Source organism: Lepidochelys kempii, chromosome 3 (genome assembly GCF_965140285.1).
Source record: "Lepidochelys kempii isolate rLepKem1 chromosome 3, rLepKem1.hap1, whole genome shotgun sequence".
In the NCBI taxonomy this organism is placed as follows: Eukaryota; Metazoa; Chordata; order Testudines; family Cheloniidae; genus Lepidochelys; species Lepidochelys kempii.
The window spans coordinates 41,315,192-41,330,093 of NC_136382.1; the positions used below are offsets into that span (position 1 = coordinate 41,315,192).

Sequence of the window (14,902 nt, forward strand, 5' to 3'; positions counted from 1 at the left end):
TTTTTATATTTCATTAGCGATGGTATGTCTGAAAGGCTACAGAATCACAATATGAGGATAATGGGTAAAGTATTCAGAAGTGCTTGACTCTCGATGAGTTTTAGGCTCCTATGCACATAAGCCACTTTCAAAAGTGTGACTTAGGCTCTTATGTCACTTAGGAACTTTTGAAAATTTTACCCAGTGTCATTGTGCCTGAAGAGTCAAACCTAAATGACTATGTCTTGAAGTGTGGAATATCTAAGGCTGTCTCTTAAAATATGATGAGATTCCTGCATATTTTGTGTTTGGTACCAGGTGCCTCAAGATGAATGGGGAGGGTACCCTGTTGGCGGTAAAGACGAGGAGATCCCCTGCAGGAGAATGAGAAGTGGGAGTTATATTAAAGCCATGGGAGATGAGGAAAGCGGAGATTCTGACACTAGCCCAAAAACATCACCAAAGGTAGCAGTTCGACCAGAGTCATTATTAAAATCCATTGGACAGAGACCACTTGGAGATCACCCAAAGTAAGCTTCACCAAACTTTGTCACATATCTTACTAAAAGCCACAATGACTCAGGTCATTTTTTTATGATGTTTTGATGTGATTACAACAAACGGGTTTCATGAAATATATATATTTAATATATAAATAGATAAATACACACAGCAAAAAATACAGCAATACTACATTTGTGTCATCTATAACTTTTAGTTATAACATGATTCTTTCCATATTGCAACTTTCCCATGTATCAAGTATATTGTATCACACTCATTTAAAAAACAGTATAACATGTTTTTCTGAGCATCCATAATGGGTGGTCTGTCAAATAAGTAATGTACATAGCTCAGTGGTTTGAGCCTTGGCCTGCTAAACCCAGGGTTGTGAGTTCAATCCTTGAGGGAGCCATTTAGGGATCTGGGGCAAAAATTGGGGGTTGGTCCTGCTTTGAGCAGGGGGCTGGGCTAGATGACCTCCTGAGGTCCCTTCCAACCCTGATATTCTATGATTTTACATATTATAATTGTCTGGATGTGTATTTACATAATGGAGCCATCCTTGTGCTTCTAGTAGGTTTTTATTTTTGTCTTTTTTTAAAAATGTACCATTACAACACTACACATTTGAGTATTTTGGAGCGGTAAATGTTCAAAGCAGTAGCATCGCTCCAGTTCTGCAACTTCCATTAATGGACATTCCACATAGCTTCGGAATTCTGTGAGAAATGCACCAAGCAAAGAAACTGAGGCTGAGGCTGGTTGACTATTTGACCTTTATCCACCAACTGTGCTGTAGATATTACCATATATGCAGTACCTTAGTGATGCACACTTTTATAATAATAATAGTAATAATAAAAAACCTCAACTAAATTATCATCTGTTTGGCTTCATTAAATAAAAGAATTTAGTTAGCAGATTGGAGGAAAAATAATGTTCACAGTACCAACAATAACCAATGTCATAAAAGCAACATGGAATCTAAAAACTTGCTTCAGAAGACAGTTCTAAGAGTGTAGTGTGCTATTTATTTATGCAACGTAAAGGACGTTCTGTTCTCTTCGTAGAAATCAAAAATTACACATTTAAATAAGATATATGTTATAAAGGGCAGCTTTTTATAATCCACAGTATTCATAACGCAGGAGCTTATCAGTAGGTCATTGTGAAAATAGTCTATCGATTTTGCCATGTTTTGCAAATATACTGTACAAAACCAAAATATTAAAAACAAAGAACAGTACTAATGCAGTATACTACAAATGACGGAAATCAATGGCAGATTTGCTGCTGATTTCAATTGTAGCAGGATCAGGTTCATTTTAGCATTGTAGAAAATGATTAAAGGCTTATTTGTGGCTTTGCCACAAGCCCTGAGCCAAGGGCAGCACGTATGTGAACTGTTTCAGGACCAGACCATGAACAAGATTGTGACTGAGAGCCACTTTCTGATTCCTGGTTATCAACTTGCCCAATACCAGATACAGGTTATGTCCCCTGATGCACCAGCTCAGCTGCATTGATTGGCTTGTCCACAGTGATCAGGTAGCTTGTACAGAGAAGTAAGTAGGTACTTATACTCCTTACTCCCTTGTTCCGGTACATAAAATGGTTCAGAATTGAGCTCTACAAGAGCACTAATGTCTTTGACTCAAAAAAAAAACTGCACTGACATTTTAAATGTAGACAAGCCCTAAGGAAGAGGTTTTTTAAGTATTTAGGTGGCTAAAGATGCAGGTAGGTTCCGATAGTGGCTTTTTCAAAAGATAGCATACCTTTAAATCCCTTTAAAAATCTGTCCCTTAGTCTCTCATCTGACAGATGCATTTTCTTTTAATAGTATCATGATACACAAAGCAAACACTAGAATAGTGCAAATCCTACTGCTATAACGTTGTGTGAAAGACTTACCAGTATAATTTACTGCATTTAAGTAAAATATAATATAATAAAGCCTTCTGTGTTGGAGACAGAAGCGGATTCAAATATCTGTCCTATTTCATGTTTGTTCCTTCTTGGAATAGTGCCAATGCTCATATTTGTCTTGGAAATTGTCTTGACTTCCTTTGGTCAGGAGTGGAAAAATTCAACATTTTTTGCTTTGTGGTTAGGTTTGCAAGGGGGCTGCCTGATATATAATCTGGGATCCTACATCAAAATATGGACTTTAGGAAGTAAAACACCAACTTTTTCCATTCAGTCCACTGTTTGCTGGTAGAAAAGCATTTAACCTCAAGTTATAGAATTTCTGATCTTATTGGCAACAGTCATGCAGATGAATAATCATGTGGTGCTAGAGTTTTCCATTATGCTTTTGAAGCACCTCAAGAGAAACTTACCTTTGTAAATATGAAGAGTGAAGTGAAAATGAGCTAGGTCAGGTAACAATAAAAATGACAATGTGTTGTGTATATTTTGCCTACTGCTTCTCTAAATAACAGACTTTACTATAGCAATAGATCCTCCATATGCATTGGATATATATGGTATGTGTTGTGATATTTAATTTATGAATCTGACAGGTATTTAGGACAAATTATGTATTTGGCTAACAACAAGAAATAAGCACAGTATTGATACTGCTATAATTTAGCCTGGCTGTACTCAGTATTCTGTATTCAGGAGAGACTCTCCTGTCTATGTGTGTGAGTGAGTCCATTGGAGTGAACAGGAAGTATGACATTGCATGGTGTCATTTAAAACATTTGAACTTCCTGCTGAAGCTTAACCCTTTATAGCCCAAGTATAACATAAGAACAAAAAAGAAATATAGAATTTGTTGTACTGGATCTGTTCTGCAATCATCTGCCTCTGACAGTGGCCAGCACCCCATGCTTGCAGGGTGGTGGCAGTTATGGTGAGTTTAGATATAGCATCCTTCTCATGAAATACTGCTTGGTAAGCATGCAGACAGGAAGCTTGTCTTTGTATAGTCTTGTGAAGGATCATGCAGGGGCCAAATTTAATCCTGCTTCCATGCTATATTAATTAATACACTATTTCACTGTCACCCTTTGCTGCATGTAGCTGATCCATCCCTGTTTAAATTGTTAAGTTTAAAACTTATTTTTTTAAAAATATGTTCTGTATTTATTTTAGACATGGCTTCTGTAGAGTGTGGTGCTGATGGAATAATTTCAGTTGAGGAGATGGGAAGAATAATTAGCTGCAGAAAAATTATGTTAATCTTGTATTTGCTCTTTTTATTAATCTTTGCTTTTTTTCATCCTCCTGACAGTAGAAGTCCAGCTGCACACTTCATTAGCAGCTTTCCAAGTTTCTGCAGTGAACTAGCAGCCAGCTAGGAGTCTCAGACGGTACATCTATACAGGAACAAAAAATCCACAGCTCCCCCGGGTCAGTTGACTCGGACTTGCAGGGCTGAGGCTCTGGAGCTGAAAATTGCTGTGTAGATATTCAGGCTCAGGCTGGGGTTGCAGGGTCCCAGAGCTTGGTCTCCAGCCCAAGTCTGAACATCTACAAAGCAATTTTTAGCCCTGCAGCCCGAGCCCCAAGTCAGCTGACTCAGGCCAGCCCTGGCAGTCATACTGCGAGTTTTTTATCCCCATGTAGACTTACCCAAAGGGCTGAAAGCGGAGATTTACCAAGAACAAGATAGCTTTTTACAAAGTCTTATCAAACTAACAGGGCAATTGCCAGGCCAATGGTATAGCTGCTTCCTCTACTGTCATTCAGGAGATGTGGGTTAGACTGCTCCCTGGGTTGGGAGAGAATGCTTGAGGGGTAACAGGCTTAGCCCCTGGGAAAAGAGATGTTTTGCAGTGCTGAAGAGCAAGCCATCTGGCTAATGGCTGGACGTTGAAACTGGACAAATTCAGACTGGAAAGAAGGTGTGATTTTTTTAAGTGAGAATAATTAGCCCTTGGAACAGTTTACCAGGGTTATGGTGGATTCACCATCACTGTAAATTTTTAAATCAAGATTGGATGTTTGTCTGAAAGATATACTTTAACCATTATTTTGAGGAAGTTAAGTGGCCTGTGCTATACAGGAGGTCACAATCATTCATTCTGGCCTTGGAATCCATGAGCCTGTAAAGTAAAAAGTATCTTTTATGCCAGTGATACTCAATTAGATCTACCCATGGACCCATTTGAGAATTTTATGACAAGAGGCAGGCCATTTGCGCAGAAGGCTGGCAAAAAAACAAAAACAAAAAAAACTTCAGCTGCCAATACATAAAGACCTTAATTGCAACATACGTGTTACTGTTCTATCTTCTAACAAAGTTTATAAATCAACATTATTACCTTTGTTTCTGGCAATTTCTAATGGGAGATGTGACATCGACAATCTCTGGCAAACTTTGTGAAGAGTGATTTGTAGGAGGTCAGGAGAAGGCGCGTGCATTAGTGAAGATACTTACCTGTCAAATTATTGTGATGTTGGTTTTTTATAATGTTCCTGGTAAAAAATCCAGATTTGCAGAGGTACGTTGATTTGAACATCATTAAAAGACTAGATTCTGGCTATTCTGAAACTGGTCAGCCTACTGAGTCCAGAAATTACAAAGTCTCACTTCTTTCAGTTTTGCTTTGAAGACAACTGAGCTCTGGAGCTTTACAATTTCTAATTGAAAGACATCTTCATCAACTGAATCAAGAACGTTCTTTGCATCAGAAGGGCAAGGTCCATTGGCAGAGCCAGCAAACCGTTCATGAACAAATAAAAGCAAATCCTTGGGAATTTTAAGATTCTCAAATCACATTTTAAAATTTTCAGTCAGATTGTTTAGAATTTCGTGCATTGTTTTTGTCATCAGTTGTTTGTTTCGTGTGTGTTCTCTGCGTGCTACTGGCTCTGGCCAGATAACCTGTACAGCGGGCTCTGATTGAACTGCCCAAGAAGACCACAGACTCTGATCAGTAGCGAAAACGCTTGGCCAGGTTTATTGTCAACAAAGCATGTTCCTGGTTTCCTGGATCAATGTATGCCCATTACAATGGACTCAGCTCAGTGAACAGTGGTACTTTCTGTTCCCCTCTCAGCTGGACAAAGACACACCTTCTGTGACCCCTCTTTTATATACTGTTACAAGTAAGTTACTTGTTGCCCCTCTGACGTGGTTAGTTACCACTCTTTGCATTGTACATGTTGGTTCAATTTGATTAAAATGTCTCTATCCATTAGCTGTCACCCTAATCTTATCTTCAGGAGGAGTCAGTGTGTCTCTATTATCTTCGGAAAGTGTGTTTAGACTTTACTTGATATCAGGGTGTTCTGGTACCACCCTTCTGGAATGTGTTTACGTGAGTGTCCTGTGCCTAGCACTTCTTAGGAACATTTGCATTTTTGAAATACCAGCCCTGTTCTTGCCTGTTCTGGGAACCTGCAAGTAGGCATGTTTTGTAACAGGACCTGAGTTCGGCTCACAGCCTGATTTTGCTTTATATCAGCAGGTCCTGACTACTTTAGTTCAGGCCTTAGGCTTCATACCAGGCCTCATGTGTCAAGCTTTCTCATTCTACTTCAGTTTTCAACTAAATTTCATCTGTAGAAACAACACAACAAGTGCAACATCTTTCCTGTTAAGCTTGTCTGAAAGATTTCAAGATTCCTCTGAAAGGCACACACTTTTTCAAACAGATTCCCCAACTCTGCTTGCACAGCCTTGTAGCTGCAAGTTGAGGGAATTGAAGTGACCAGTAATATCCCATAGAAAAGCTACCTGTGACATAGAGGGGGCATAATTCATAAATTCCAAGAACTTGCAACCCTTGTTGGTCTCGTGGTTTGAAGGAAATTATATTATTTCTTTTTGAAGTTCAAAAAACCTTTGTAACATGTATCCCCCCTTAACCAACTAACATTGTTGTGCTGCTACAGGTCATTATATTCGTCTGAAACGTCAAGTAAAAGAGCTTTAAAAAGATGATGTTGCAAGCTAGAAGTTGAGCATATGTAGTTCACCAATCTGATTACAAGACCCATTATTTTTTTAAAGTCCCCAGACAAATTACTGCCCAGGTCAGTCTGGTGAATGATGGGTATATTGCTGCCAAATGTGAAGCAAAGCCCTTCTCTTTCCCTGTCCTGGAGGGACCTCCATGTGTAACAAGTAAGTTTACTTTCTGCAGATCTAAACTGTTTTATTCAAAAATGCCTTTTACCTTTTCAAATATGATCTCTCCTGTTGTGTAGGTTTCTAATGGTATTAAGCACAAAACTTCTTCCTTGAAAATTTTACCCTCATAAAATGTAACAAACAGTGATAGCTGGGCAGTGTCACTTAAATCACTTGATTCGTCCACTGCAAGAGACATGTATTTGGCTTTTTTTTTTTATTGGAAAGGAGGGCTGACAAATCATCCTCATAAATTACTTCCAATCTTCACATTGCCATGGAATCAGAGAGGGATCTTGCTTCACATGGTTCACAATGTCAATGAAATGTCATCTTTGTTTTTGTCTCCATGAAAAAGCTCCTCCAGCATTTCCAACATGCACTCCTTCGCAGACTTGGCATCCAGGAAAGGCTTTTTCTTTTTAGCTAGTACCAACATTATCCAAAGAGAACCAGCTGCAAAGGCAATGCATGGGAGACGGGGACATGCAGGGTCATGTGCCTTCCCCCCGGATTTGCTGCTTTGCTTGTACTGAGCATGGTCACACAGACTGATCTCAGTAACAAAAAACTGCTGAAGCCAGCCACCCTCACTCTGCTTCCCCACTATCAGTAGGCACAGGATGTCTCTGAGCAGCTGTTGCTTTTCCCTGCACAGTCACTGATGTTGTGAGAATGACATTTGAAGTGTGATATGAAGACTTCAGATTTTCAGGTTTGTCACACCTTGCAACACTGCCAGGAGAATAAGCCATGTTGAAGTTACTTTGCTTTGATTCAAAGTGGTGCTCATGTTGACCATCTTATAGATGGAGATGGTGGTTTGGCATATTAAATACAAAGGTTTTGTGTTTAAATGAGGTGGCATAATAAAAAGAAAATCTGCTGTCCAGTTTGGGTTAAAAGCTTGTTTTTTGCTGTCGACTTTATGACGTTTACTCCCACTCACATTCATTTTTGGCTCCATTTCCATCACTAATGAAAAATGAGTGGTGTCCTAGCTCAATCATAGCCAATGTGATCTTGAGAACTTAAGATCCAGTAAGCAATGCTTCATTTGTTCCAGGGCTGAATTTGTCCCGGCACCTCTAAGCTTGGCAGTTCATAACCCCAGCACCCGGCCATTCTCCAGCCACCCAGCCAGTGCTTAATTTGTGCCGGGGCTTGCCAGGACTGAGCCCGGCACTTCTTTCATTACAAATTAAGCACTGCCAGTAAGTTACTAAGGAAGTCATAGGCAAATGATAGGCCGATCATCACTGTTTGGGAATTTAATTATAAATATTTTTAAGGTGAGCTGGTGGGCCACACAGGAAGCCTTGATAGGTCATATTTGGCCCACGGGCCACCTGTTGAGTATCACTGTTTTATGGGTTCAGAAGGAAGTCCCATCCATTCTTCCTTGCAGAAAGAAGAGTCGTTGGTCTTGAACAATGCAAGATATCTTTGTTCCCCCAGTTGCTGAGCATGTTGCCCTTTACCAGCATTCGTTCCAAACCCCGGAAATTCGTTCCAAACCCCAAACGCCTGACCAGTAGAGAACACTACCACTATGTTATTGGCTTGAAATACAAGGCCACCAGATTAGGATGGGAACGTCAGTGGGTGATGGGGGTAAATCTTCAGGCTCTGACAAGAGTGTGTGAAGCTTCACAGACCTGTAATTCATCCCAATGATGTACAGAAACAATCATGTACAAGGGCAAGTATCACAACCATGAATTTACAACTTCTGATGACAAAGCCTTTTTTTCCCCAAAGTTGCCTGTTCACTTCTGCTCTCAACTTGTGTCTTACTTTTACTTTTCTTTTAATTTAAAAGGCTGAGTTAAGAGGCGTTTTTGTTTTTGTTTTTCTTATTTAATCTCCTACCATAAAAAGTCAATGCATATAAATGCTCTCTGCCAGAGGCAAGAATTTGAAAAATAAGATGTTTTTAGTTAGAGAAGCAGAAAAAAATGCATAAATTAAATTCTGGTTTTCCTGATGTGACTTTTATTTCATTTTTTAGGTTACATGAAGTCATCTTGTGAGGGCCCTATTCAGTACAGTACTTGTGTGCTTCGTCCCATCAACTATAATCCCATCAACTAAATCCCATCAACTATAATGGAACTTAAGCACCTGCTTACATGCCTTGTTCAGTACAGATGGACTTTAGCCCATGTTTAAGTGTTTTGCTGAATTAGGGCCTGTTACAAAAATATAGATATGTACATAATGGAAAAATAAATCAAGTAAAAGCAGAAGAATATAAGAAGCAGCCTGTCAGAGAAAACGGGTAAAGTTTTCAAAAGTACCTAAGTGACGTAGAAGCCTAAGTTTAATTGAAAGTTAATGGGACTTAGGTGCCTAAGTCATATAGAGGCTTTTGACAATTTTACCCTGTATCTCTGATTTCTGTAGGCCACCGTTTTGGGAAGCAAAGCATGAAGTGAGGGTAATGATTAGAAAATTGCTACAATAAAAATATTCTGCATACTGAATTATGATATAAATCACAGTGTTGGTCATGCTCCTGCCTAAATACATTAATCACAGCTAAACACAACCAACTTTAAAAAAAAAATTTCAAAATTTTACATCATAAATCGTTCACCATAACAACCAGCCATTAAATCATCTTTAAGTGTTCCTTTAAAGATAATATTACAGAATTAAGAAGGCATTAAATTTCTCTGACATAAAAAAGAGGACCTCTGTTTCCTTCCAATAATTAATAGAAATTTCACAGGGAAAGAAACAGCATCCTATGCCCTGTTCCTAACACGGTCTCACTTTAATAAATGGAATGTGCAATATCTAAGATGAGTTTGTCAAAAAGGGAAAATAGATGGCTACTTTCCTATGCAGAAAACCTTTTTAATTTCATTTGGCCCAAAACCTGATCTCTATCATAGTCAGACCAAAAAGAAAGTATTATAGTTTGGCAAAGCATATAAAGTAAATTTTCCACTATACAGAAATTAACTAGATTTATAGGCACCTGCTATATTTCAAGGAACCCAAAATAGCTATTCTATCCTTAAGGGAAAGTCAAACTTAGTATCTACAGTCCTGGGTTTGCAACTGACTGAAGGTGGGCACTTCCACTCTCCCATGCAGAAAGCCCCATTGACGTCAGCAGGGCTCCACAATTACTGTGTGAATCTCAGCTTCTACAGAATGGCACTGTTCATTTGTAAGATCCAGGTTTCTGAGCTATTTTATGCATATCCAAACACTGAATTAAGATACATCTGGGTAGAGAAATGAATATCCATTGAAATGCAAATCCCTCAATAAAATAGGTTATGATGACTGATGAAACACTGCTAATATTAATATACCTGCTTGTTAAGTGTGAAGCCTCAGGTCTTTAACAAATTTTATGTAACCTTTTTATCACAGAATAATGCTTCTGCATCTCACTTACTGACAGTTAAAGGTGGTTGTATTTTCTTTAACGTTATCATTCATTCTTAGATTTTGTACTAATACGGTGGTGATCCTGGACATTTTTTTAAAAAGTCAGAAATACAGTGTTGGAACATTACAGTTACCTATGTCCTACAGGGCATGTTTTGCCCTCAGAGTGAATTCCATTGAATGATATTTGGTTCCTGTAAATCAGACACACCCTTCATAAACTTGGTGGAATTTTAAGAACTCAACAGTGAGATTCTGTGCTTCGCCTCTAAGCACGGAACTCACAGCCCTGGAGAGTGCAACTAACATGGTTTTAACATACCGTTTGCACCCTTCTAGCCCTGGGCTGCTCCAGAGGCTGAACCAACTCCCAGTGTAACTTTAGAGAGGTGTCCAAGGGCTTGTCTTCACTACCGGGGTAAGTCGACCTAAGTTACGCTACTCCAGCTATGTGAACAATGTAGCTGGAGTCGACACAGCTTAGGTCGACTTACCCCTGTGTCTTCCCTGTGCTGCATCAATGGGAGACGCTCTCCAGTCGACTTCCCTTACTCTTTTCGGAGAGGTGGAGTACTGGTGTCAACTGGAGAGTGCTCTGCCATTGATTTAGCAGGTCTTTACTAGATTGATCCCTGCTGCATCGATTGCAGCATCAATCTCCCTATAGTGAAGACCAGCCCTAAGTTAAAACAGCCTGTTCCCAGTGAGTAGCACTGCCTAAAATCTGCTGAAGCCCAGGATTGGACTGTACCAATGTGAATATATTTTGTGTCCATTGTATCTGTTTAACAGCCACATAAAAAGTAAAGGAAGGCAGATTTCTGAAAATAAAAGTGCTTGCTGTTAACTTAACAGAAGACCCTTTTGTGATGATAGTCTGAAGAGATACAGCCATTTATAAATCATATGAAGTTAGCACCTCGCTCTCCTCAGAAATGCATACTTTAAAAATAATGATTAAAATTATTGATTTCAAATTAGCTTTGCAATAAATATAGCAATAGACCATAGCAGACACAAAGGTTCAAACTAATTGTTATTTTCTCTGGCAGCAGAGAAAACCAGCGGTTACTTTTGAAAATTCAGCTGTAAAGTACGAAGCTAGATATGTAATGCTGGAGGAAATGGATCCCTAGGCACAGCATGATATTTGATCATCCATGATATTAGCTTATCTTGCCTAACTGCAGATGTTATTAGTAATTCCAGTCTTTTAAAATTCAGCCACACTAGTTTTTATGTTTACTCCTCGGTTCAATGAATTCCACAGGTTGACGAGATATTATGCTACCTTAAAAATGTCAAAACAATAAAACAAAAAATCCTTCCTTTCTTTGGTTCTAAACATACAGTACTGCTCTTTAATTTCCTTGAGCATCTCCTTTTTCTTCTTCTAAAATTGGGTAGGAGGAAAAGATGGACAGATTACATTTCACTAAGTCTTCCATAATTTTCTCAAATCTCCTCTTTTTTTCCTTTTCAGGATAAATAAAATTAGACCTGGTTCCTAAATACAGTAACTCTTCACTTAACGTTGTAGTTATGTTCCTGAAAAATGTGACTTTAAGTGAAACAATGTTAAGAGAATCCAATTTCCCCATAAGAATTAATGTAAATGGGGGGGTTAGGTTTCAGGGAAATTTTTTTTTGCCAGACAAAAGGACTAGGCACGCCTCCCCCCTTGCCCTTCCCCCCCCCCTCGGTGGCAATCAGCTGGCTTGCAGCGTTTTGGAGGTGGGGGGGGAGAGGAGTGAGGACTTGATGCACAGGCTCTGCCTCCTTCCCTACCCTCCCTCCCTTCTAAATGCCAGAAGCCAGCTGATTGCCGTGGGCAGGAGGCAGGGGAGGGAGGGGGAAGGCACACTGAGTCCTCACTCCTCCCCCTCCCTCCTGCCCGGGGCAATCAGCTGGCTTGCCGCATTCAGGAGGCAAGGGGAGCCTGTGCGCCAAGTCCTCGCTCCTCCCTCCTGCCTCCAAAACGCCGCAAGCCAGCTGATTGCTGCCTGTCCATTGCCGCCTGAGTATATACTCACTTAGACCCACTGGATACATACTCGGGTGGCTAGCCCAAGCCACCATCAGTACCCCAGCTACGCTGTTATTTCTAGTGCACTAGCTTGAGTAGAGCTAGTGCAGGTACATCTACACAAGATGGAAATCACACCCTGAGCTCCAAGCATAAATAAAGCCTGAGATAAATACAGTGTCCAGTGGTTGCCCTTAAATGGGAAAAAAGATAAAAGAAAAAAATTAAGGGCATCTACAAAGGTAAATGAATAGTTTTTGCTAGCTCTTAAATTTTTTCTTGCTGTGTCTCTATCCTTCTTGTCCTTCTTTGGACTTGTTCAAAATCCAGTGTATCTTCAAGGTGAAATGACCAAATCTGTTCGCAGTACTCCAGAAGATGCCATGCCATGCCATGGTTCAGTTATATCATCATAACACAGCATGTTGCCCTCTTTAGTTGCACTTGAGCAACCAGTTTAGTATGCTAAGTGCTGTGGCAGAATAGGAAATCTGCACTGAGCAATTCTCAATAACCCCTAAGCCTTTCTTCTTAGGGCAGTGGTTCTCACACTGTGCTCTGCAGGGCAGTTGCTGGTGGTCTAGGCAGAGCTAGATGTTCCTTGTTTCCAGTTCCTGTTATGGATGCTGGGCTATCTATTGGGAAAAGAGCCTGGATTCCTGGGAAAGCAACTGAAGAGGCAAAGAGCTGGTAGCCAAATCTCATCCATTAACATCCACCACTACAACAGGGGAAGAGGAAAGGAAATGGCTGCAACCCTCATGACTGGAATGTGTGTATATGTACTATAGTGCTCTGCTGTATGGAATGTTAGACCTTCTCCAGCATTTAGCAGTGTCTTGGCCTCTGCTATTGGTCTGTGAGGAGAATATAAGATCTTCTGGTACTAAGAATAAATTACAGTTATCTTCTCGATCAAGTGGTAGAACTGTGACCTTTGGCTATCACAGTTGCACAATTTTAGTCCATAAATAATATTGGTCAATCATATTTCACATTCTGATCAGCAGGAAAATGACATAAAAAGTTTATTAATTGAACCCCATATCTACAAATACATTTCCAGTGAGGACAAATTAGAAACCAAACTTTGACGCTTATTTTGACGCTTATTTTATTTTAAAAAATGATTTTTATTTTAATTTATTTTAACACTATTTGCAATAATATATGTAGAGCATTCAGCAGCCTGCTGAGAAGCAGACACTGGGATCAGAAAAGTGATTTTTCCTTGGCAAAAAGGCAATCTTTGACTTTAATCCACTGCTACAATGGCGCGGTGAGGATGTACAGTGGTGCAAACACAGTATGTTGGATGATGAGGCAGACCGTGCCTCCAGCACCGTTGGGTCCGAGCACAGAGCAGCTGCTGCTACATGCTATATGTTGTAACAGAGTGCATGCAATATGTGCTGTCCCCATGACATACCAACACAGGGGAAAAGGAACCATATTGCAGCCCATTTTGAGTTTCCTAACACTGTTGGGGTTTGTTGGTACTAGGGTATTTTTTTAACCCTCAAATGAATTAATTGCCCAACTGCCATGGGTAAAGAACAAACCTAGCATTCCATTTTTGTGTTCTTGTTTATACAGTGCCTAGCACAGTACAGTCTTGGTCCATGATTGAGGCTCCTAGCTGCTACTATAATACAAATAATAATGATGATAAGATTCTGCTAACTTGGGACAAAGAACTTTACTTCACCTGGGGTAAAGAAAAAATATTTGTAGTTTGCCTCAAATGTTTGTGGAGTGTTCACACTGGCACCAATGTGCTAACGACCTCAAATTAATTGCCAATTAACTCAAGATAAAAGAAGTCTAGTGTTGCCATGTCTTGTTGGCGTTAGAGTTCCCTGTTCCTAGCGTGCCTAGACTGTGCATGGTGCTTGAGCATGCTGTAAATGGATGCGGAGGCTCCCTGCTCTTTTTCCTGCACCCTGTGAACATGCACAGATCTCGTCCCAGGCCTGGAATGCAAGTGCAGGTTGCTTTAGTGCCCATGCTAGTGCATGAGGTGTAAGAGAGAGGGAGCAATGAGCATCCTTGTCCCAGAAGCAGGGAAGGAAAGACAAGATGTGAGGGATGTGGTTTAAGTGGGCAGCAAATGTATTAAATTATCTAGGAACTACAGCTTGTACCATGCATGATTCCTTTCTCAGTCATTCGGTGGAAATGAGTCAGACCCTAAGCCCTCCACAGCTCATCCCAGCCCGTTGCTGGGATACCACGGCCCTCCTCCCATCTGAGGGTTAAGGGGCTGAGGAAAGGGTGTTATCCCTTTGCTGTACCATACATTGGGACCCCCAACCCCATTCCTCAGCTTCCTTAGGTGATGCTTTCCCTGAGTCCCCTTCCAATGCCAGCTATCACGGAACTGGACCCACTACAGAACAACTGCCTGGACACCTGTTAAGATGAGACAACTTGAACCTTAAAACTCCTGACCTACCCACTGGGTATGTGAGCTCCTGTGGGAAAGGCAAAAAATCCCACCCTGATCAATCCAGCAGTGAGGGGAACATTCCTTCCCAGTCCCATAAGTCAGTTACAGCAATGGGCATAGCAGACCAGGCTTATGTAGTAAAACTGCAGACATTGGCAAGGGGAGAATTGAGGGCAGCTGCTTTTAACTCAAGCTGCCTAAAAACCTATGACTTTACAGTGAGAAAATGACATGCAGTATCCTGCTGTAAAATCCTACTGGAGACACGGCTCTGTAGTTTTTAATGTGATGTAGCTAGGGCAGGTCAGCTGCCGCTGGGAATATAGTGTTGACCTTGCTTAGCTACATCATAGTAAACCCTATTTATGTCTTTTCTCCACTAGGAGAGCAAGAGAACTTAATGCAGGTTAGTTATCATGTTTAAAGAAAAAAGAAAACTTTTTTGGCA

The 14,902-nt window shown here is 40.3% G+C and overlaps 1 protein-coding gene across 1 annotated transcript in view; it reads left to right on the forward strand.

The window, feature by feature from the left end:
- DLGAP2 (DLG associated protein 2) overlaps positions 1–14,902 on the forward strand; it is a 695,707-nt gene that overhangs the window by 619,241 nt on the left and 61,564 nt on the right. The window contains exon 7 of the mRNA XM_073336187.1: positions 298–509. Within this exon, the coding sequence (XP_073192288.1) occupies positions 298–509 (212 nt within the window). The remainder of the gene's footprint in view (positions 1–297; positions 510–14,902) is intronic.